The 25,510-nt window shown below is 46.3% G+C and overlaps 1 protein-coding gene across 1 annotated transcript in view; it reads right to left on the bottom strand.

Annotated features, from left to right (window-relative positions):
* The window catches only part of RTN4IP1 (reticulon 4 interacting protein 1), a 100,480-nt gene that overhangs the window by 62,633 nt on the left and 12,337 nt on the right, over positions 1-25,510 (bottom strand). The window contains exons 2-4 of the mRNA XM_029595326.1: positions 19,618-19,769; positions 10,999-11,067; positions 1,029-1,153 (exon numbers count right to left, since the gene is read on the bottom strand). Of these exons, the coding sequence (XP_029451186.1) occupies positions 1,029-1,153; positions 10,999-11,067; positions 19,618-19,769 (346 nt within the window). The remainder of the gene's footprint in view (positions 1-1,028; positions 1,154-10,998; positions 11,068-19,617; positions 19,770-25,510) is intronic.

Genomic DNA, 25,510 nt, shown 5'->3' with positions numbered 1-25,510 from the left:
ACCCAGTATATATCAACTGTTAGGAAGCGTGGAAGAACAGAGACCAAATTACTGTGAAAAAGATCTATTAATGAAGAGCAATGGATGAAAATCTGGAAAAAGAGCTAAACAGCAACACCCTGAGAGTGTGAGAAAATCTATACCAAGGGATGAGGAGATGCTATTTAACACCAGTTATGGTGGGCAAGATGTCTGTTCTAGAACAGAGATGCATTGTGGTGGAAAAGCTCTACGGTTATGAAAAACAGCAAAAGCAAAAATCAAACACAACTCCCCCCATCTCCAACACCCAACATCCAAAGAGCCGAGCTGGGAAAGTCGGTAGCAAGTGTGAACGTAAGGCCGGCCACGCCTCTATCAAGGGTTGCGAGAGGTCCGGTGGCTTCTTAAATGGAAATTAGTACAGGGCCGAACAGAAAGGACATGAGAGCGGCCAGCAATTGGAAGAAAAGGGCTTTGGAGAAAGAGGAACCTGGCTTCCTTTCCTGCAGCTTTAAACACGGCAGGCCAGGAGGTTACAGGCCAAGGCAGGCAGTAATGCGGTTATTAGAATATATAGGGGAAGCATGTGAAAGGAAAGCATAATAATAAGTAAGACTGGAAAAGTTTCGCTTACGTAACGCTTAGCAGCTGGCCTCCTTTGTGAAAAGAAAACGTTATTTCTTAAAACTGTGTTTGTTGGTCTTTGCTCCTGTGGCTTTTGCAGTGTTTTTTTCACTTCATATAGATGCACAGACAAATGTTCTAGAACGGATGCAATCTTTACTACTATCATTAACACACAAAAATGATAATAAAAAAAATAGAGTTACAAAAAAATAAAAATTGACCCCTTTACCTCAGATACCCACTTAAGAATGTCAGCTCTCTGGGGCAGGGTCTTAACGTACCTGAATAGTTATCACCATTGTACAGCACTGCACATCTCTAGTAGCGCTGTAAAAATACTAAGTATTAGCATTAATACTCATTTCATCCTCTTTAAACGTATAATCCATAGGGGGATTACTGCACTCTGGCTTACACACCTTTTTCCCGCACAGTTGTCTTTGTGTAGTCCACACGTATTGATCAGCGCAGACCAGGCTGTCAGAGCAACGAAGGGCAGGGCAGCAGCTTGGATGTGGGTCAGCGATTTGGGCTTCAACGAGACCTGAATTGCAAGACAAAATGTTGCTATATCATAGGGCAGTCAAGTGCGAGCTGTACACAAATGAGTGAGTGAAAAAGAAAACAGATGAGCGCGAAGCAGCAGCAGCACCTGCTAACCACAATCACACAGCTTAATGCAGCTTCTGCTCAACCGCCCAGGAGAGCTCGCTCTCTCTCCCCAGCACGTTTCTACGTTAAGGTATTTCTCTGTGGACAAACTGGACAACAATCAGCCACACCATCTGACAGTGCAGAGGAGGACAAGCTCTCTCAGAGCTCAGAAAACCCCCGGAGACTTTTCTGAGCAAGCGCGGGTGTTTCCAAGCAGCCGCTGCCATGCGGATCACCTCACCTCATGCCAAAGAACGTATTTTCACTCCCTCTCTTTCAACCACTTTGTCATGGCCTGCGCTGCCCTGAGGAAGCCTGGACGGGCTTGATGTCTTCACCTTACAACAACTGCCATGCCCCACAGGTTGACCCTGTGGGTCAGGCAGCCACCAGGACTTCCAGTAACAGCAGAAACCAGGCTGGACTGGAGCAGAAACAGGCATGTGAAAGCAGGATCCGGAATCAGGGACTTATATGAGGCACAATCTTAGACACAGACTAAGCAACAGTCGCAAAAGGGGCCCGAGACTAACAGCCGAATCGAAGGTGCTTCCTTGGGACGGATGCCAGCTGAGCTGTTGGACCAAAGGTGTTGCAGACAGGACTTTCTTATATACTGCTGGACCAATAGGGAGCCTCCACTGGCGGCTCTCCCAATCTTATCTTCTCTTGAACTTTACCAAGAGGTCTCTGTTGTCAAAATACCCCAGCTCTGAACAGACGGGGATACGGCTTCGAATCTCCCTGCCCCTGATGTGCTCGTTGGATTTTTTCACATTCATTTCCCTTTTCTTTTGTGATAACATTTTTTTTTTCTATTCACAAGTCTTCAAAAAAGGTTTTATCCTTGCTTTGAATTTTTCTAGTTTTGCATTCAAACTAGCCTCAGCTCTCATCACGATGGTAGCCAGTAAACCGGCCTTCAAAAGATATTCCCACAAGATTACTTTATCTGATCAGCACCACTGCTGTGGTGCTGCCTAAGGCTATCACCCAATGGGCCCGAATGTCTCTCCAGGTCAGAAGATCTAGAAGCTGCACAATGAAAGAAGTACATTCTACTCAAGCCTCCAGGTCAGCAGAGAGGAAGCCATTGCCTAAATCGAAAAGGCAGAGTCCTCTCATGCTAGGTACCATGACTTGGAGAAGACTTGCTGCAAGCACCATTCTCCTTCTAGCAAAGAGCACAGAGTAAACAGGATTCTCCACCTCCTCCATCACAGCTAGAAGAAATGTCACACATTTTGGAGTCCATGGTCCCTAACTCTTGAGACTCAATTTCTTATTCCACAATATTATGCCAAGGCAAGAAATCCTGCAAATTGAGCTACAGTCTAAGTCTCAGGATTCACTTTTGTCCAAAGATAGGACAACCTCAGAAGAACCAGCTATAATATTGTCTGACTCATACAAGGGATATCATTCCACTGGTCTTCCATCAGACCTCTCTCCACAGCCTCCCAGAAATACTTCTCCACTGGCAGATAGAACATATCCTGCTTTTGTCCAAATAAATGGTAAAAGCAATTCCATTTACTTTACAGGAGACAGAACCTAGAGAAGATATGGAGACATTTTCTCACTTATGAATTTCCTTTCCATTGGTCCTGCTACATCAGTCCATCCATGACAAATGGGTTATTTCCCCCTACCAGCAGATGGAGGCAGACAACACTATTTTCCTGTGTGACATCACAGCCACTATTTAGGAGGTGGTGCTAGTAGTGAGAATCCGGTATTCCTTCTGACACAGCTTCGGATCAGAACCCATTCATCACTAAGTAAACCCAAGATCAATTTACAACTAGAACACTGAGAAGTTTCCCTGCAACCTAACACAAAAGAAAGGAAGAAAGGAACTTGAAAATACAGAACCAAGTCCTCAACCTGATGCTGAAACTAGAACAGTCTGAAACAGAGTCTCAATTCCTGGGTGAATCCTGGACTGGTGTAACAGGACTAAAGGAAAGGAAATTAACATGAAGGAAAATCTCTCCTTCCATCACATCCTGATACACCAGTCCAGCCGTGACAAGTGGAAAGTACCAAAAGCTTCAGCTACCTGGGTGGGAGGAAGTGTTGAGGCCCTGAAGGACCCCTGCATCATAAGTCGCATCCTTACATGCCAGCACGTCCAGCAAACAATGCCTCACAAAAGTGTTTAGGGAAGACCAAGTAGCCACCCTGCAATATTGGCCTGTGCAAGTGCGTGCACCTCCGCCCAAGATGCCGATTGGGACCTGGTGGAGTGCGTGCATACCAATACTGAAGGCTTCTTGCCCTTCAGGAAGTAAGTTGAAACAATTGTCTCCTTTATCCAACGAGCCAGGGTAACCTTAAAGGCTGCATCATCTTCATGTGGACCCCAAAAAGGACAAACAGCCTGTCCAATTTGCAGAAGGCATTAGAGACCTCCAAGTACCCTCTGCACATCCAACTTCAGAGGGACCGATACGCCAGTCCACACTCCTCCCAAAAGAAAGACGGCAGTGAAAACGACTGATTAATATGAAAGGCGGAACTCACCTTTGGGAGAAAGTATGGCACTGGCTGAAGAATCAAATGGATCCCAGCAAGATAAGGCTTGAAGCTCCAAGACCCACCGCACAGAACACACCATAACCAGAAAGGCTGTCTTCAGTGACAAATCCTTCAAGGACCTCTGTTCCAAAGGCTCAAAGGGAGCCTCCCATGAGGGTTTTCAACATCAGATTGAGGTTCCATGGGGAAACAAGGGCCGGAAGGGTGGCCCCCAACTGTTTTATGCCCCTAAGATGCAGGACACATCAGAGTGAGCCGCTACAGAGACACTCACTATGGGCCACCAGTAGCAAGAAATAGATGCCACCTGCACCTTTAAGAATTCAGAGCCAGCCCTTATCCAGACCTCCCCAAGATAAGGCCAAAATTCATGAAATATCAGCCTGTCAGGGGGAACACTGACCTGGAATCGCAGAACTGCTTGAACAGATGACAGACTTGAATATAAGCCAAGGATGCAGACCATTACTGAGACTGCAGCAGCATAGCTATTATCGCCAAAGAATACCCTTTCTTACAGAGTCATCTCTGCTCAAGAGTCAGGCTGTGAGAAAGAATGGAACTGGATCCTCCATGACCACAGGCCCCTGAGCTAAGAGACCTTGTGCTTTCAGAAGAGAGAATGAGACGTGATTTAAGGAAGCTTGAACAATGGTCGAAGATATGGCAGCTGGGATTCAATGACAATAAATGCAGAGTCATGTGTCTGATGTGTGGCAATCCAAAAGAGCTGTATGTGATTGGGGGGGGGGGGGGGGGGATGTTGTGCACCGAGCAGGAAAGGGACCTTGGGATGATAGTGTCTAGCGTTCTGACAATGGCAAAGTAATGTGACAAGGTGATAGCTAAAGTCAGAAGAATGCTGGGCTGCATAGACAGAGGAATAACCAGTAGGAAAAAGGAGGTGATAAGCCCCTTGCACAGGTCATTGATGAGGCCTCACCTGGAGTACTGTGTTCAGTTCTGGAGACCATAACTCTGAAGGATGGAGGAGGTACAGAGAAGGGTGACAAAAATGGTGGGGAGGTCTCCATCAAATGACTTATGAGGAGAAATTAAAGAACTTAAAATACGTATACCCTGGAGGTGAGGAGGTGCAGGGGGGATATGATACAGACCTTCAGATACCTGAAAGGTTTTAATGATGCACAATTCCCAACCTTTTCCATTGGAAAGAAATCAGTAGAACTAGGGGGTCACGTAATAAAACTCCAGGGAGGATGACTCAGAATCAATGTCAGGAAATATTTCTTCACAGAGAGGGTGGTGGATGCCTGGAATGCCCTTCCGGAGAAGGTGGTGAAGACTAAAATGGTGAAAGATTTCAAAGGGGCTTGGGATAAACACTGTGGATCTCTAAAGGCTAGAGGATGGAAATGAGGAAAAGAGTGCATGGGAGTAACTTGCTGGTATGGCAATTACTACCCTTAATCAATAAGCCTGTTACTTCTGATGCAACTTCAACACTGCTCTCTGCTTTAACAGCAAGAGATAACAGGAAATTGGACTCAGACAGCAACCAATAAGGGCCCTGACTTTGAAAGTTTGGCAAACTAAGTATGGGGGTGACCTATATGGCACGGCAGATGCTACTATAAGCTTGCTGGGCAGACTGGATGGACTGTTTGGTCCTTTTCTGCCGTCATTTTCTATGTTTCTTTGTCATAAAGGCCAGTTCACCTGAAATCGCAGGTCTGCATGGCCAGTCTAGCGCAACAGAATGACTCGGTTGCTCTCTAGCCCTATGCGTCGTAGGAGTCTGCCTACGAATGCCCATGGAGGAAAGACATACAGGAGTGCCCCCTCCAGCCAGGGCTGTACTTGGTCGTCAGTGCTCATTGCCCAATGTTCCCTTCGGTGGCTGAACAGTCCGCCTTCATGTTCCATTGGGTCGCCAACAAATGCACCTGGTGGCGACCCCACCTGTGACAGGCCTCTGAGCACAAGTCCCATTTTCTGAGATTAAGCAGATTTCAGCTGAGGAACTTGACTTGTACATTGTCTTGGCTGGCTATGTGAGCTGCCGAAAGAACCCATGAGAACAGTAACGACATTGCTACTCCTGCCTCCCCCGCGATGATTCACATACCCCACCGCGGTGGCTTTGTCCAAAAGAACCCAAACAGCCCTCCTCTTGGAGCAGTGGGAGGAACTGGAGAAGCACCAGGTGAACAGCCCTGCTTTCCGACTGGTTGATGGCCCTTAAAGCCTCCTCTGGAGACCAACTCCTGTGGGCCACCTGATCCTGACAATGAGGCCCCCCAACCCGACAGGCTCGTGTCTGTCATCACCAAGACCCAGGATGGAATGACTAGGTTAACTCCCTTCAAAAAAGCTGATGGGATTTTCCACCAGTGAAGCGACTGGTGCATCGACTGACTCAGGGGCAGTTGAAACCCGTAGACATGTGACTGTGGGGACCAATCCAGGATTGCTGCCATCAGATCGAGCCCCTGCAGAAAATCCCATGCGGATGGGCCCAATGACTCCAGAAAGAAGTGAACCTGATTGAGAATACTGCAGTCCCTCTCATCTGTGAAAATCATTTTTCCCACCTGGGTACTGAACTGCAACCCAGATACTCCAGGGACTGTGGGGGCTGTAGTGTTCTTTTGGCCTTCTAACGGCTGAATCACTCGAGAATCACATGCTCTGCTTCTTCATAAGACAGAGCTTGACTTAAACAATCGCGCCGGAGGGTCGCCACCACCACATCCATCACCTTGGTAAAAATGCATGGGGCGGTTGCCAAATCGAATGGCAACGCCTGGAATTGGCTAAGCTCCTGTAGCACACAAAACCATAGGTACTTTTGATCTTATCCTGAATGGGATTAGGCAGGTAGGCTTCCGACAGAGCAAACGAAACACAGGATGGGACGAAAGGAACTGTCCTTCTTTGGCACCACAAAATAAATGCATTAATGGCTGCGATCCTGCACTAACGGAGGCACAGGTACCACTGCCCGCAAGAGCTGTAGGTTCAGCAAAGACTCGTGAACATCGTGCCGCTTAGCTTGAGTGGAACAGGGAGAAATCATAAATACGTCTCATATGAGCCAATACAGGCCCAGAGCGGAACTGGAAAGAACAGTCTCCAATACCTACTGGCTGGATGCTATGTGGGTCCACTCCCTGAAGAACTCCTGCTGACATCACCTGATGAGAGTCAGGGGAGAGTGAATCCGCTGGACCTCAGTAAAAGGCTGTATTGATCGTCACTGAAGAACCAGCATCAACTCTCTGTCTTCTAGCTCCACAAAAGGACTCACCCCAACCTCTCGAGCTGGAGACAGCAGAAGAATAGGTACCAAAGAACTGCCTACCCAGCCGGTACCTCTTCAAGGATTGAACGAATTATGCCGGCCTTAGAAAAAGAGCGGATCTTGTCTTCAGCAAGCGTGGAGCTTAGGATCTCCCAGGATCTTAACCAACTGGTGCAGATCCTCCCCAAACAACAGCCTGCCAGTAAAAGGAAACTTCCTTAAGCGCGTTTTGGACCAAGAGAGTCAGCTGCCCAAGTACAGAGTTGATGCACTGTGACAGACAGGACCAATAAACGGGAGGAACTCCATAACAAATCATATAGACTGTCCTCCAAAAAAGCTGCAGTGGATTCCATACTGGCCACTGCTTTGTCCTCTGGAAAATGGTGGATCCATCACAGAAGGGCTTGGACCACCAAAGCCAAACAGATGGATAGGCTGGAGTGGAAAAAAGGAATACAGGATTCTACTTCAAGCACTTCCTCCAACACCACAAAAGAACAAAGGATTCTATTTCAAGCACTTCCTCCAGTGCCACAAAAGAACACAGGATTCTATTTCAAGCACTTCCTCCAGTGCCACAAAGGAATACAGGATTCTACTTCAAGCACATCCTCCAACACCACAAAGGAATATAGGATTCTACTTCAAGCACATCCTCCAATGCCACAAAGGAATACAGGATTCTACTTCAAGCACATCCTCCAACGTCACAAAGGAATACAGGATTCTACTTCAAGCACTTCCTCATTACAAAGTAAACAAGTGGTCTCCATCCCATCTTGGACTTTAGATATCTCAGTTTTTCTGAGTTCTGAGAGCACTTTTCAGCACTGGTGCTGTCAGATGATGTCTCCCACTTGTGTAGGTGATTTGTCCTGTTGTCTACAGAGAATACTTGTTGCAGGTAAGCAACCCTGCTTTATTTTCTCATGGTCAGCTCTGCGAAAATCTGAAGCTACCACACATCTCTCTGCATTTCTGCCCAGCTCACTGCAATATTTAACTAAGATAAATGCAGAGCGCACCTCCACTGTTAGCATTCATCTAGATATAAAGGCATAAGGAGGAGTTCTTTCTTTTTGTGTCGTGGGAGAAGAGTTTGCTACAAAATTCTAATTTCCGTGATCAGAATATTGGAGTTGTTGGAAGTGAACGGGACATTGCTGAGGGAAACTGCTGGAGCTGAAGGAGGTATCCCTGAAAGATCTACAATTGCTGTGGTAAGACCAGCTACATTTACGCTAGAAACTATCTGGGAGACTTTAGTGGACCTGAAAGTTTCTATTTTGTCACAAATTAAAATCTTAAATGACACAGGAAAAGAAATGGAGGAAAAAGTTAAAATTGTGAGTAATGCACAAGTGGACATGGAACAGCAGATTATGACTAATCGAGATAAAATCAAAAATATAGAGTTAACCCAAACTGCAATGATAAAAGAAAGGAAGAACATATCAATGAAACTGGAACAGATGGAAAATGTAATCAGAAGTAAAAATTTAAGATTTATAAACTTTCCACAGATATCTTTAATACCCCCGAGAGATATCTTTAAAAGGTACCTACAGGAAGTGTTACAGGTTGGGGAAAATGAAATGCCACCAATTTCAAAGATTTTCTATCTTCCAAAAGCAAAAAGATCAACAGAACAGAATGGAGGATTAACGTCTTTAGTGCCCACTGCTGACCAGCCCTTGAATATTTCCACCTTCTTAGAGACTTCGGACACTGAACTTGCTACACCGGCTACTTTAATAGTGAATTTGGTATTGGAACCAGACAGAGATTGGTTATTGAAATGTTGTCTTAGACATAGAAATGATCAGTTTCTAGGATGTAATGTAAGAGTTTTCCCGGATGTTGCCCGAGAAACCCAAAAGAGGAGAAAGGCTTTTCTCCTAATGAGGCCACAAGTGATTCAGATTGGGGGAGTTTTTTTCCTTAAGTTTCCGTGTAAATGCTTAGTAAAGCATAATGGTAATTCATATGTATTTTATGACCCCCCTCAGCTGTCTCAGTTTTTAGCAGGGAAAGCTCCTGTGGGCTCCATAGAACCCTGTGATAATGTTCCCAGTTCCCTTTGAAAAGAAATTGGTTTAGAATCCTTTACTGATCGGCTTTAATTTCTTCAAGTATTTCATAAATATTTCTTAAGGTTGTGTATATCTAGCCCTCTCGACTTGAGGACTTAAGTTAAAGAAACAATAATGTTTAATTCTTTAATGATTTTCTTTTTGTGAACTTATTACTTATTTGTTTTCTTGTATTTCCAATCAAGAAATGTATCTTGTTTAAATATATAAAATTGCATAAATAGAAAATAAAAAAAAAAAAAAGAATATTGGAGCTGTTGGTAGGTAAGGCCCACCCAACTCTGTCCATTTGTATGGTTTCTGTGCTGCTGTAAGCCTCACTCCTAAGACCCCTTTGTGTCTACCCATGCTGTCACCTTGCTTGAATTCTGATATTGTTTTGACTCCTATAATCTGTGCTGGAATTCTGTTCCAGGTGTCCACCATTCTCTCGGTGAGAAAGTCTTTTATCCCATTAATATAGAGCTTCTCTCCCTTCAGCTTCATCTGATGACCCCTTGCTCCTGAGTTTTTCGTTTTACGGAAAATGCTTTCCCTTTCTCATCTTTCCGTTCTCTCTGGAAGAGAGTTCATCTTCAGCTCCCTCAGTCTTATAGTGAAGTCCAGGCACCATTTTGAATTGCCTCTACCTTGTCAATATCGTTTTGTAGATGTGGTCTCCAAAAATGAGCTCAAGGTGATGTCTCAGCAGACACCCATGGAGAGATAAAACTACCTCTCTCTTTGTACTGATGATACCTCTATTTATGCTCCTATGTACGTTGTTAGATTTCCCATCTTCTTTGTCACACTGACTGGCTACCATGCAATAACTAGAGATGGAGACCCCCAGGTGTCCTATATTTTACCCTTGTATTTCTGTACCACAAATGCAGGATTTTTCTTTCTTGGGATTAAAGTGTAGTTGCCATACCTCTGACTAGTCTTTTAACATTATCCCTATATACCTATTTATATTTTATAAATTGTTTTTTGTTAATGCATTTAACCATTTTATAATGTAAAGTTGTTTCTCAGTTGTTTTCTTACTGTTTTATGTAAAACGCAATTGCGGATTTTGTTCTATGCACACCGACGTGATATCTCTGATGAGCGGCGGTATATAAAAACCAATAAATAAATAAATAAATAAATAAATAGTCTTCCAATATTTTAATGCCATCTTTCATCCATCTGCTCCCTCTATCTACTCGGTTACAAATTTTTATATGGTCTGCAAGCAGGCACAGATTGAAGCAAAGCTCTAATGTTTTTAGCTGAAGCAGCAAACCTTTCTCAGTAGAAAGGAAGTTCTAAAGCAAGAGAGTCATGTTAAGAGGCTCCAAGAGGGTAACACAGACAGGATGGTGAATGCATGGAAAGGCCTGCCAGGGAAGGCAGTGGAGACAAAAGCAGAATTCAAGAAGGCCTGGGATGAGCATCGAGGATCTCTAGTTGAGTGCAGAAGTGAAGAGAAAGCCAGAGATCAACTGGAGTCTCTGATGTTGCACCAGGAAGTAAACTGGGCAGACTAGATGGGCCTTACACGCTTATCTACCATCAAATTCTACATTTCTATGGATGCGCAATGCTGGACACAAGACATCCTCTCAACTTTCCTGTTCAGCCAACAGGTACTCTCAATCTTTGAACCAAGAGCAGAACTTGGTGGCATTTTACACCATTCTGAGAAGTGTGTGGACAGCTGATGTAAACAGGTCCTCAGAATGTATTCTTCAAAACATCATTCTACTAAGTCTGAGGAACATGGAGGTTAAAGTCCTGCCTGGCTTTCTCAGCTGATGTGAGTAGCTGGTGAGGCTGCTGCTGTGACAACTGCTCGGCGTCATTTACCTCATTGCCATTTGCCACCACGAATTCTGATAGAGTGCCTTGCTTCCACGGAGGAATGGCCGCCCACACCTGAAAATACAACCAAGAACACTCATCAATTCCTTGCCAAGTTTGCCGTTCACTTAAACAATTCCAAGCAACTGAATGATTCGATGGAAGACTGGACAAAGCAGAGTGGACTGCTTCACATGGCACATGACCTGTTACGAGGGCTGTTTGGGAAAGCAGATTAAAGCTGCCAGATCTTACTAACTGACTGGAGAGCCACAGACCACTACAGCAACCATAAAGCATCTGTTCCAGTAACGGAGAAATTACTTACCTGATAATTTTGTTTTCCTTAGTGTAGACAGATGGACTCAGGACCAATGGGTTTATGCTAACCTGCCAGCAGATGGAGATGGAGTCAGATTTCAAAGCTGACTTCACCCTAGATACACCCCTGCAGTGACCTCAGCCCTTCAGTATTCTCTTCAAAAGTCACTGTGGATATACTATTGAAAAATGTGATTTAAAATATGATTAAAAATGGATAACCGCAACTATACAAAACCAATAATAAACACTTAACCCCAGTAAGAATATAGATGCCCTGATCTAGGGACTGGATGATGGCTTACCTGTAATCTCTTAGAAACGATATCTACACCATGGGCAAATCTTTGGCATTGTTCTTGGGCAGCCCTGGGCAGGATGCTGAGTCCATCTGTCTACACTAAGCAAAACGAAATTATCAGGTAAGTAATTTCGCCATTTCCTAGCATGTAGCCAGATGAACTCAGGACCAATGGGATGTACAGAAGCTACTTCCGATCGGGGCGGGAGGCTGCCCGCAGTCCGGTTAACACCGCCTTTGCAAAGGCTGAATCCTCTTGGGCCTGTACATCCAGGTGATAGAACCTGAAGAAGGTGTGCAAGGAGGACCACGTCACGGCTTGGCAGATATCGATGGGAATCAGCAGTCTAGCTTCTGCCCATGAGACCGCCTGAGCCCTAGTGGAATGAGCTTTAACCTGAGAAGGTAATGGCTTTCCTGCCTTCACATAGGCTCCCATGACCACCTACTTAATCCAGCGAGCTATGATGGCCTGTGAAGCTGGTTCGCTCTGCTTCCTTCCACGGTGAAGGACAAACAGGTGGTCTGTCTTTTGGACTGGCTCTGAAACTTCTATCTAGATTCCTCACCAAAAGTCTACTGACATTCAAATGCTGGAGGCGGTATTCTTCCACGTCCTTGTGCTTATCTAGGGATGGCAATGAAATGGACTGATTCAAATGAAACTCTGAGACTACCTTGGGCAAGAAGGATGGAACAGTATGAAGCTGTAATAATAGTGGAGTCATCTGGAGGAATGGTTCCCAACACCACAATGCCTGTAGTTCAGAGATGCGATGTGCTGAGCATATAGCCACCAACAGCACCATTTTCAAGGTTAATAAACGCAAGGAAAGACTGTGCAGCTGCTGAAAGGAGGACCCTGCCAAAACTTCTAATACTAAATTAAGATTCTCAAAGGGAACAGGCCATCATAGAGGTGGCTGGAGGTGTTTCACCCCTTTCAGAAAACGGGCCACGTCCAGATGAGCCAACAGGCGGGTTCCATTCACCTCGCCTCTGAAATAGGAGAAAGCCGCTACCTGTACCTTCAAGGAGTTAAGGGTCAAACCTTTATTCAAGCCATCCTGCAAAAATTCCAGAATTAGTGGGAGTTTGACCGTCCGAGCAGGGACACCGCGCTACTCGCACCAGGCCTCAAATACTCTCTAGACCCGCACATACGCTAGGGACATAGAGAACTTCCGAGCGCAGAATAAGGAGGCAATTACTGCCGCAGAATATCCTCGCTTCATCAGGGGAGACCTCAAGGGTCAGACTGTAAGACAGAATCAAATCAGATCCTTGCGAAGGACTGATCCCTGCTGTAGCAAGTCCCTGTGCAGGGGAGGGGCATGGGCTTCCAGGCGGTTGATGTTCCAGACAGCCTCTTCCTTGGTCCAACGTCCCTGGGCCGTCAGTTCCTGACAGTGAGCTCCCCAGCCCCGGAGGCTCGCGTCTGTCGTGAGGATCAGCCAGTTTGGAGAGGTCAGGGGTACACTCCTGCTCAGATGAGCTTCCTGTAGCCACCACTGGAGCAGAGAGCATACTCACATAGGTAAGTGAAGGCGAATCAAATAGTCTTGAGACTGCAGGTTCCAATCTAACAGTAGTGAGTGCTGCAATGGTCGCTCGTATGCCCTCGCCCACGGCACTACCTCCAGGGTTGCCACCATCAAACCAAGAACTTTGAAATATCTCCACACCATTGGGCGTATCATGCTCATCAACTGATGCACCTGGGACACCAACTTCCTTATCTGCATGGTCGAAAGAAAGACCTTACCCTGCTTGGTGTCGAACCGGACTCCCAGATATTCGAAGGACTGGGATGGCTTGAGACTGCTTTTGTTCAGGTTTATGACCCAACCAAGATCCTGAAGCAAAGAGGTCACCCTGTTGGTCACCTGGAGATTCTCTTCCATGGACTTGGCCCGAATCAACCAGTCATCCAAATACAGGTGCACCAGGATTCCCTCTTTTCTCAATGCTGCCGTTACGACCACCATAATCTTGGAAAATGTTCTGGGGGCAGTGGCTAGGCCAAAGGGCAGTGCCTGGAACTGATAATGGCAACCCAGTACCGCTAAGCATATGAAACGTTGGTGTTCTTGATGGATTGGAATGTGCAGGTAGCCCTCGGATAGGTACAAGGAGGTTAAGAACTCTTTCAGCTGTACATCTATTATCATGTAGGGTTTCCATGCGGAAATGATTCACTCGTAGATGTCGGCTGATGCTCTTGAGGTCCAGAGTGGGGCAAAAGGAACCTTCCTTCTTCGGTATGATGAAATAGGTAGAATAACGCCCTGTATTTTCCTGGGGCGCAGGTACTGAGATTATAGCCCTCATTCGGAGGAGCCTTAAAAGAGTAGTCTCCACTGCCTGCTTCTTGTGCTGTGAGTGGCAAGTAGACATCATAAATATGTCCCGAGGAGCACTGTGAAATTCCATCACATATCCTTCTTGTATGACCTCCAGTACCCATTTGTCCTAAGTGATATCGACCCACCTCTGGTAGAAGAGGGACAGTCGACCCCCTATCTCCATGTTCCGAGGGTGGGTCGGCAAATTTTCATTGGGTGCTGTGGACTACAAAAGGACTGAGACCTCCCAAAGGGCCTAAACCTCTGAAATGCTGAGTTTCTGAAGGGGTGAATGCATTGGGAGCCCCTGGATTGACCCTTCATAGGCGAGGGGCGCTGTAACTGCATTCTCTTATCTTTTGGTAGCCGGGGAACTGGAGATTCCCCCCATTAACTGGCCTGCTTTTCCAATTCGCTTCCAAAAAGGAGTGATCCTTTAAAGGGCATCTTTGTAAGATTTGCCTTGGAGGTTGCGTCTGTTGACCAATTCCACAGCCATAACTATCTTCTGGCTACCAATACTGAGGTCACTTCTCTGGCCGAAGGAAGGACTAGATCTGAGCCTGCGTCAGCTAAAAAGGCGGTGGCGGATTCCATAACCGCTCTGGAATTCACCCCCGAGTCATCCACCTCCTGAGACAGGAGCAGGCATGAACAAGCTTCCAGGGCACAACAAGAAGCAATCTGTAAGGTCACTGCTACTGCGTCAAAGGCCTGCTTAAGGACGGACTCTATCCGTCTATTATGTGCATCCTTTAAGGCTGTTCCTTCCTCCACTGGGATAGTTGTTCGCTTAGAGATGGCACAGACCAGCACATCCACTTTAGGGAAACACAAATGCTCGCCCACTGCTGGATCCAGTGGATATAGAGCTTCTAACGCTTGTCCACCTTTAAAACTTGTTTCTGGGGCATCCGATTCCAGGTCAATCAACTCCAGGATGGCTTCCAGTACTGGAAAGTAGCAAGAGGCTTTCTGTAGGGAAATCAGAATGGGATTCTTATTTGGTTCCTTCATAGAGTCTGCCCCAGGAACTCCCAGCATCTTCAGGGTCTGGGAACCCAGGGCCGGCAATTTGTCTCTACAGAAAAATCATAACATGGTCCGATATGATTCTAAACCAGGGGGAACTTCCCCATCTTCCAAGGAATCTGTATTCGCCTCTTCATCCATGCCATCCAGGTTCTTGCTAGGGATACCTTTGGTGAGGCAAGGCATGCCTCGAGGTCTGCCAATAAGATTGGCAGAGGAAGAGCTTACTGGCTGAGGTTCCATACAGTCAGGGGCAAGTGAGGTAGCAGACTGCGCCTGTACAAAGGCTTGAAGGCCCTAGAAAAATTCCACCCAAGAGAAGGCAGCCGAGTCCATGCCTAGTCCAGGAGGTACTGGGGTAGGTGCCGCTGAATTTCCCTCTCCCATGGATGAACCAGTCCCGGGGGTACTCAGATCCGGGGTACTTCCAGTTAAGGCTGTGGCTAACCCATTCTCTGAATGAGAGGAGCCAGGCTTAGCAAAGTCCAGGGAGGCCAGTACAGAGTACAGTACAGAGAGAAAAGCGCTTATGTTTCTTGGCTGTTGGAGCCATTTGTGGTAGTAACTGTGTGTTCTGGCGGCTCACACTTAAAATTTTATGCGCACAGATTTCGGGTGCCTAGGTGGGACGTGGCGAGGCACATACACAGCCTGTGCACCTGGCTTTACCTGTATTCTGCGCTTAGTAGGTTGTGCGCGGATGTACGTGAGCAACATTATGTTGACAGCACGTACAGCCATTCTATAGAGGGCAATATGGTGCACGCAAGATGTGCCGACCAAGCTAAAGTGAGACCTAGCCCACCAGGAGGCTGCTCAACCCACTCGGAACCCACTTCCCCTTACCCCAATGGGATCGGGAACAACGTTGATACGGCACACCGAGCAAGGAGACTGGAGGAAGTCTTACTGAAACCCCTCCAAATGTCTCAGAATTAGGAGGAAATCCTCTCTCTTTTTTTTTTTTTTTTTTTAAACTTACCTGGGCTCAGTGCTTCCCGGCTGAGTTCAGAGATTGTCTCCGGCTGCTGGAGGGAGAGGGCTTTGGCCGTCACTGCCACGCTCGGCTTCCTGCACCCGCTGCCTTTCAGCTGCTTAAGCAGCAAAGTCCATGTTGGGAACCAGCTACCGGACCAAGGTAGACCTCTGAGGGATCTCTGAAATCGCCTCAGGAATTCTCAACTGGAGGAGGGACCTTTAGGCATCACCGCAGGAGAGCGGGACTCAATTTTTTCTTCAATTTAAATGTAGAATTTCTCCTTCCAAAAAGTACAGCAATCCCCATAGGGAGATGTTCGTCCACCATCTGCTGGAGACGGAGAAATACTGAAGGGCTGAGATCACTGCATGGGTGTATCTAGGGTGACATCAGCTATGAAATCTGACTCCATCTGCTGGCAGGGGTGCACAACCCATTGGTGCTGAGTCAATCTGGCTACACACTAGGAAAAGCAATTTGCTCAAAACCAGGCTGGAGAAGTGGGATGCCCAGTACCCACCAGCATCCAGGCTGGAGAGAAATGGGATCCCCGGTGCCCAGCAACATCCAAGCTGGAGAAAAATGGGATCCCCGATGCCCACCCGCATCCAGGCTGCAGAAAAATGGGATCCCAGATGCCCACCCGCATCCAGGCTGGAGAAAAATGGGATCCCCGGTGCCCACCCGCATCCAGGCTGGAGAGAAATGGGATCCCCGGTGCCCACCCGCATCCAGGCTGGAGAGAAATGGGATCCCCGGTGCCCACCAGCATCCAGGCTGAAGAGAAATGAGATCCCCGGTGCCCTTCAGGCTAGAGAGAGTTGGGCTGGACTTGAGGAATCTCTTGTCTTTTTTTTTTAATTTAAACTGACAGTTTCCACCTGCTCTTTTTGGGGCTTTCAGCTTAATCAGAACCAGGGCTGGGATCCTGCTGCCATGAACTTTCTTTTGCAACTACTCCAGGATTGTTTCCCCTTATTTTATATCTACTTCCCCTCTCCCCAATGTACCTCGTCTGGCCCCTTGGACAAAGACCCTGGGCCCTGAATCCAACCACTAGGTGTCGCCCTTAAGCAAGGACCAGGACTCCCGCTGCAGCATCCCCAGCCCAGGGATTGACGTGGGGACCTTCCACATAGGCAGTGCATAGAGCTTGCCACCTAAGCCTCCGGGTCTGCCCCTTTCTAACGCAGCTCAGTATACTGATCCCACACCAGATGCTGTTACAATTACGAGCCGTCCCGATGGCATATCAATGTTGTAAACTAAATAAGTAATGTGCAGTTCTGAATAATGAGTCTTGTCCACTACTGAAGGGAAATGCAGACACTGAGAACACATTGCTGCCGCTTTGAAGGGCTGATTCTCAGTCTGCACGCGTCTCCTGGAAATGTCTCCACTCAGCCTGCCTAAAAGCATGCAAATTCTTCCTCCACGCGTTGACGTTTAACCACACCGAGGGAGAGTAATTTTCGGACAATTGATTTCCATGGCTTAAATGCCTTTTATTTGCGAAAGTGGTGTTGGGAATTATCCTGTTAGTGAAAGGAACATTTTTGGATCTGGGAGAAACCCAGATCTAGAAACCGTGCATTGGGGGGGGGGGGGGTTACCCGGGATCTTACGAAAGGCCAGCCCCCCTTAGAATAAAATCCCCATTTCGTACTCACTGCTGTCTTTTGTGATGGCGCGTTGGCTGCATTTCAGGTGTCTGGACTCCCCACTCCCATGGATTTCCCACCCTTTAGTTTACAGCTTGCCACAGATTTCACCAGCGAGCCTGCTTGGGGAGGTCCTCTCACTTCTACAGAATAAGTAGCAGCAGGCACTCTTGACCGGCCTTGCCCGAGACCAACCCACCGCTTACTAATTCCCAGCTAGCTGACTTCATACTTGAATTGTTTTCATCGTACCGTGGTGCTAAATAACCTCTGCCACTCCTTAAGCTGTCCCTGCGATGCCACAAAGGTTGCAAAAAAATTAAGCCACAGTTGTGCTACGGCAGCCTGGGCTCATGTCTGCTCAGTTTACTTTTTACATGGAGAGGCACTGCAGAAAACAGAAGGCAAAGCTCAGGAAGGGTTCTTCTGTAGCTGATCTCGGCAGGGCTTGGCGGCACTGGCCATGCATTTCCAGGGTTGGGTAACATTGCAACCACCACGGGATATCTCAGTATCCACAACAAGCAGGGTCTTGTCGCCAGCCACTATCTAACACCGGCTACAGAAAGAACACAGTCTAAATGTTTACCATGCAGCAAATGAATGAGCTAAAAAGGAAATTTACCCAGGAAACTGAGCAGATAGAGCCCGGAGACCCCAGACCAGCTAATCACTGGTTTCATTTTAAAAAATATTTTCTCTCACTAGAGGAGCACTTTAAAACCGTGCTTAGTCTGCGGTTCAGCCAAAACGAGTGGCTCAATTACAGCACAGAACATTTTAAGTAACTGAGGAAGTGTGAAGGAACATCTGACTCAACATCTTAATACTTGATTGTAACCCAATGGCCCAGCCTTAGTGCCCTGCACTGCAGCATGGGAAATCTGGGTTTGATTCCTGAGCACAGCTACTGGCCCAGAGATGTTGGGGAGGCAGCACTTACAGTCCCAACCATCACATGGCAGTGATACTCGGATGGGCAGACTGCAGGTCCATGGGCTCTGGCTGAGGATGTTTCTGCGGCAGCTGGTTAGGAGGCAGGGAGGTGGTTGCAAACGAAGGCAGGCTCGTGGTGCCACGGCCCAGCTGAGCTTCGTTACTGCTGAGCTGAAAAAAGCCCTAAGGAGGACAAGGAAGAGTAAACTGCCAGGCCAGAAATAAGAGAGAATTGTGTTCTGAGCTACCAACACTCTGTGCTAGGCCAGAGCTGCAATGGAAAGACTCGGGTGAGAGAGCCCGATGTAAACCCTGCACAACGTGCCAGCCCAGTGTGCTGTGTGCTGCTAAAAGAAGGGCTGAAGCTAGACTCCCTGGCCTGGCCTCCCTTTTGTTTTATTGATTGATTGATTTCATAACATTTGACAAGCCACGTTTCACCAGCCCCACCACAATGGGGTACAATAAGAGCAGTCCAGTAACAAAAGCGCATAATGTGAAATACAATCAATAAAATAGATACCTACAAAAATCACCCACAGATCAAATGCAAAGAGTTCAACGATTATCCAATCAAATAACTAAAATACAGCGCAGCGAACCCGTCAATTCAAACCAAAAGGTGAGGAGGGAGGGAATCCCGGCCACTGCAGAATGGAAAGCCCTAGCCAACAGACTGTGGGGTGCTGGGGGGCTCCCGGCAAACCCTCACTGCAGTGATTGGGCAAAGGGAAGAGGACCAGGCTCTAGGCGTCTTAACACAACTGAGGCAGCTGCCAATTAAGTTAGAAGCACAAAGGAGGAGGAAGATGAGCCAGAAATAAAGAGCTCTAAACATGTGCACAAAAAGCAGGCATTTATCATAGGCTGGAGAGGAAGTGGTGGGTGTACGGAACAGCCTTCCCAATAACCGAATCCAAGAAAAAGCTGAGATGCGCAGAGAGATGATCCTCAGCTGCAGACAGAGCCAGAGAGAGGCAGAGGAAGGAGCCTCGGCAGTCGCCAGCTGCCGTCAGAGCCTCCACTCGCGCGTGGCTGCATCCCGCTTACCTCATCTCCAGGCTTGAAGTATTTCACGCTGAGCCCACACTCCATGATCACGCCCGAGACGTCACGGCCCAGGACCAAGGGGAATTCGCTGCCCCGGGTCTGTATGTGCAGCGGATCGCGGGTCATATTCATGGATGCAGCTCCGTAACCACCTGGACAAAATGAAAGGACAGGTTTAAGGGAAGAGGCATGGTGCAGCAGAGAAAGCACCAGTCTATAATTCAGGAGAAATCCTGGGGCACGAGCTCCGCCAGCGATGATCTCTCTAACCTCAAGGCCTATTCCCCTACTCATCCCCCATGCATTGGGCCCTAAGGCACTGGTCTGACTTCAGCTTTCCCAGTATATATGTATATATACTGTATATATGCATGTATATATATATATATATATATATATATATATATATACACATACACATATGCAGTCAGCAATCGGCACACAGTCTGTACAACCTGAACTCCCATTCCCTGCTAGGCCTTACCTAAGCAAATTGTATAACAACGTACAGATCTAAAAGAAAAACTAGGGATTAAATAATGAAATGTGCTTTTCTGTAGTGGGCAATAATGAGGAAAACTCTTATTCCCCAGCCACCGAATGGGTGAAAAGCCGATCACTGCTTTCTACAGCTCAACTTCTCAATTAATGGGCAGGAAGGTGCGGCTCGTGATAGGAACAAACCGCATTATCACATTAGTTGTGATTATCGCTGTGTCTGGCTTCCGTTCCCTACCGGATCCAGTGCAGAACACAAAGCTGGAAATGGCTACGAGCAATGCATGTATAAGGGCAGAAGAACGAAGGGCTTTCTCCCCATGAAGAATCTTTAAGACTTCACATGTGACTGAGGGCATTAAAAGACAAAAAGCAGTGCACACCTTGCCAGTCTCGGATACAGTGCAAGGGTTAACTCTCTTTGGGGCCAATATAATAAAGTGCGCTGAAGCTGCCGCGGGTTTGTGCACAGATGTACGCGCGTTTTCCCACGCAGAGCCCTATACGGGGATGTAATAAGGGTTTCTGTGCGCGGGAAAAAAGCACGTACAGACACGCTTACAAACCCGCGGGTTTTCCTGCGAGAATGCCTACTAACGGCATGCAAAGAGGTGATTAGCTAATCATGGGCAATGCAGGGAGCTGCGCCAATTGCTAGTGGAGGTTTTTTTTAATGCGGGTTTTTTACTGCCACGGTCAGGGCATGACTTAAGTGTCAGCGCCGACTCGGGGGGGCCTATGTCTGCGTCCGAACGTACTGAAAAACTCCTAGCTGAGCACCTTTCTCGGCGTCCGAGTGGCCAGCTTAGCTAGTTGCCTTTCTGGGCGCCCGATCGTACAGATTTGCAACTAAGCGCCTAGCTCAGTGCCTGACCGGCAAGGTAAGCTAGGCGCCTTTCTGGGTGCCTGATCGTATAGATTTTTCTGCCACGAACAGAGAATGATAAGCACCTAGCTGAGCGCCTATGGCCAGCATAGCTAAGCGCTTTTCTCGGCATCCGAGCGGCCAGCTTAGGTAGGTGCTTCCCTGGGTGGGCAGATACGCAGCCAGAAGAGTGGCAAGATTGTTAATTAACTCACATACAAACTGAGCACCTATCTCACTACTATGCCAGTATGACTTGGCATGCAAAAATATTTGCCATGTTTTCTCCAGCACAGTTATTGGAAATATTAAAATGACTTTCCAGGGTCATACTTTCACTTAATAGGGAGACCCGTTCACTCCTTTGCTTTTATGCACAGATTATCAGCACAGGTTTTGAGCGCGGATGCGGCCGCTTATTACATAGGTCCTTACCGCACTTAGGGATGCGCATTTTCCCATATGTGTACGGATTTCTGTGCCCAAATCATTTGCATAATTTATGTTTTTTAAATCCTGCAGGAACGGCAGCTTCAGCCGAGTGCGGTGATCAAAACCCGCGCTCATTAACTAGCGCTTGTTTTGCCGCGGGTCTTATTACCTTGGCCCCTTTGGGTGGTCCTTTGATGGATTGGAAACGGGGCATATAAACTCTAGATTAGGTTAGGTTTATTGTACTGTACTGATTTAAAATTACCTCCTGCCTTTTCTTTGGTAGTGCAAGTCGAGTAAGATTCAGGCACAGTAGGTCGGGTCCCTTCCTCAGAGCGTTTACAATCTAAGGAGCTTATTTACTAAACGTTTTCTCCCATTTTTTGTCTATGGGAAAAATACTTAGTAAACAGGGCCCTAAGTTTGCAGCTGAGGCAGCGGAGGGTGGGGGGTGAAGTGACTTTCTCAAGCTCACAAGAAGCGGAGGGATCTGAATCCTGTCTTCCTTGATTCTCCACCCGCTGCTCTAACCATGCACCCATTCTACAAACCAACCATCCTTTCCGTGAAGAAATATTCCTTTAGATTACTGTTGAGCCTACGTTGGCCCCTTGTTCTATCACTTTGTTTCTGTCTTGTATTTATACTTCTGAGCTAAGTGAATGTCTGTCTTTGTCATCTCTCTCCTTGTGTATGTATGTTTAGGTCAAGGTCTTGCCCTCTCACAGAGATGAGTGAGAACGTAAATCACAGAGAGGAGTGAGCGCATAAAAAGGCGTTACAAACAGATAAAACACCACGCCTTTGCTTCTGCAGCAGGACTGTGGAGACAGAATGCTCTTTTCCAATGTAAAGGTGAAAGCCAGTTTCTCCAGAGTGCCCACAGACCATCAACAGAATACTGACCCTGAACAAAACAGGATATCATCATTCATACTGCAAATCACAAATCTAACCCCTAGATTCATCAAAAAGTGTTACTAACGCGAGAGAGAGAGTGCCTATCTACAAGGCCCTCATAGTAGGGAAGTATATATATCTCTAAAGGCCACCTAATAGGTCGAGGTGAGGTGTTGGTTTAGGGGCCAGTTTCTCATGTAGAGTGAGATGTACGAACAGCACAGTACACTTTGGTGAACATTTGATGTCATTTGGAGTGAGGAAAATCTCAAAAAGATGAAATTTCTACTATGTTCTCTCACTCTCCATCAAACCACCACCTCACTTCGACCTATTAGGTGGCCCTCCAACTGAGATATAAATAGATGAACACAGTGAGGCTCTTCCCAGAAACTCACTCTCTCCACTCCACTCCTCTCCCTCCCCAAGCCCAGAAATGGCCAAAATGCAATTTCAAAAATTTATCACGAATTGTGTTATGGCCATTTCGCACAGCCTATCGCCAGGAAAAAAGGTGTAGTTATTTTCGGCATTAAAACCGTGCAATAGCATGCGTTATGCTATCGCACGGTGCGATACTGCCCCTAATTTAACTAATTCTCGCCCAAACTCCTCCCCGATCCCGCCCACCCCAATAATTTGCATTCGCACCATGCATTACCTTAATTTTCACATGCGTTATGGCGTTAACGCCATAATGCATTTTGATGAATGATGCACGAAGATCGCTATCACAGGTAACAACTTCAAGGGTGCTCGAATACCCCCCAACATCCAAAAGCTGTTGTTTTTTTTAATTTTTAATTTTCAAAATTTTAATAAAATATAACAAGCATAAATCCTGCTATGGAAATACAGTACAATTCAAACAGTAATACATTTAAAGAGAAATTAAATGTTACAATTCACTCTTTGCACTTAAATAAAGGAAATATGTGGGAGGACAAGAAAACAGAAGCGCAAAATTCAAAGCAATATATATGTTAAACTTAGTTCAGGTCGCCAGGTATTAGACATAACCTACTCAGTTAACGGGTATGAGCTTCCAAAAAGGCTCTTAACTGATCTATTTCAAAGAAGAAATAGTTAGCATTATTATAATTTATAGCACATTTGCATGGATAACGCAAAACGAATTTTGCTCCAATTTTCAATACTTCATTTCTCAACTCAAGAAAGTTTTTTCGCTTAATTTGAGTAGATCTGGGTAAACCCAGACCTTTTGACCGTAGAACAGCATTTGCCTGTTATGGAAAAATATTTTCAGGATATTATTGTGTTCCGAGATAAATGCAAATGTCACTAAAACAGGTCTCCTGTGGGCTATTTCGGTCTCATTAGAAAGTTCCAAAATTTCAGAAATGTCCAAATTAGCAGGTTGTTCTCTCTCCTCGTGTTCCCTTGAAGCATTTTGAGGGAGGTGATAAATCTTCTTAATTACAGGTAATGCAGGTTCAGGAATGTTTAATATTTTTAACATATAGGTTTTAAATAATTCCAACGGAGAGATTAGCCTGATCACGGGGAAAACACTCTTAAGTTGCAAATTTGTGAGGCATTTTCAAGGCTTTCCAGTCTTCTATTTACAGTCAGATATGATTTAATCAGATTTTGAGTTATTTTTTCTGTAACAGTAAGTCTCTTATCTATATCTTCCAATTTTTGATTATAAGTAGACAGTAAATTGCTGTTTATTAGGACTTGATTTTTAGTATCCGTTGTAGTCTGATATAACATAGCCACAGAGGTCTCAATTGCTGTCAGTGCCCCACATATTCCTTCCATAGTTATAGGTAATGTTGTAAATTTTAGCAACTCAGTTTCCAGAGCCTTTGACTTTTCTTCACCCCTGCTCCCACTTGTGCCCGTTCCCCTACCTTGCTGCGATGTTCCTGAGGTAACCATCCCGTTCTCAACGCGAGGGTGCAGTTGTTGTTGTTGTTCTTCGGTTACTTTTCCCTTCACCGTATCGAGGGTGATCCGGAACCACAAATTTTTTCCCAGGGTCTCCCGATATTGCTGCCGCTCTTCTGAAGACCCCTGTGCATTAACAGGGGAGAGCGCAGTCTCCTCCTCGGACCCCAGCGTTGTCAGGCCTGGGGGAACGGGTCTATCCAGCGCGCCGGGGCTTAAAGTTGTATCCATGGTCAGAAGGGAGAGATCCCGCTCCTCGGATCTCCCTTCAGCGACCGCACTTTTCGGCGTTTGGGTTGCGTCAGCTGCAAAACAACCTTCAATACGTGGCTGTAGATGGTCGCATGAGGGGGAACTTGATGTTACCCCTCTTAGCTTCGCTTTGCATTTCATATGGGGCATAATTATGCAGGAAATAAGAAAATATCGATAGGAACGCCGTAAGAGGTTTTCCCCAGTGTCTTTACCTGGTGGCCATCTTAAAGTCCTCCCTCCATCCGAAAGCTGTCTGATCGACATCCCATGTCACCTCTTCAACCTCTCCTCTCAACTGCCGTGGCTCCGGAAGATGAAAGAGGAAACACAGGGATAGATCTGATATTGGGAGGGCTCAAGCACCTCCATGGCACCCAGCAAGCTGGCACATCACTGGAAAGAAAACCCAGCACTATTTGACAATCAAAATACAAATAGCTGAAACCCTGAAGTATTATAAAAATCAAAAAAAAACACAACACAGAGCAAGATATGGATCCAACCAACAGAATTAGAATCAGTTAAGTGCTTGCCTTAACAGAAAGACTTACAGAAAGTCAAGTAAGCCATTCCTTGAGGTTAAGTGGTGCCATTGAAAGGGTCCTATAAAATGCGTACTTTCTAGTACTGCCGAGCTGCTCATGTTTTAAACAGGGTTCAGCTAATAATGATGCCTGGAACAGCACATTGGACCGTTATGATGTTCCCACGAATACCGGTATATAAAAGTGAATAAATAAATAAATAAATAATCTGGGAACACAGTGTGCCCATTGATTCTTCAGATATCCAACACCAAAGTAAAGCAAAGATTTAAACACCAAGAAAAAGTGCCTTAAATTGCAGATGGGATTCTGCCAGCAGCCAATGCAATTCTTCTAGCATTTAAGGCTGGCTGGCAGTATAAGAGCAGCCTGTAACAACCCGAGCTGCGGCATTCCGCACGAACTGAAGGCATCTGATAGATTTCTTAGAAATAATTATCAACGGGCCATGGAAATAGTCCAGTCAGGTTGTAATACAGGCATG

The sequence above is a fragment of the Rhinatrema bivittatum genome, chromosome 3 (assembly GCF_901001135.1).
Source record: "Rhinatrema bivittatum chromosome 3, aRhiBiv1.1, whole genome shotgun sequence".
Lineage (NCBI taxonomy): Eukaryota > Metazoa > Chordata > Amphibia > Gymnophiona > Rhinatrematidae > Rhinatrema > Rhinatrema bivittatum.
The sequence above is the reverse complement of the archived record's forward strand: the minus strand, read 5'-3'. Positions and strand labels throughout refer to the sequence as shown.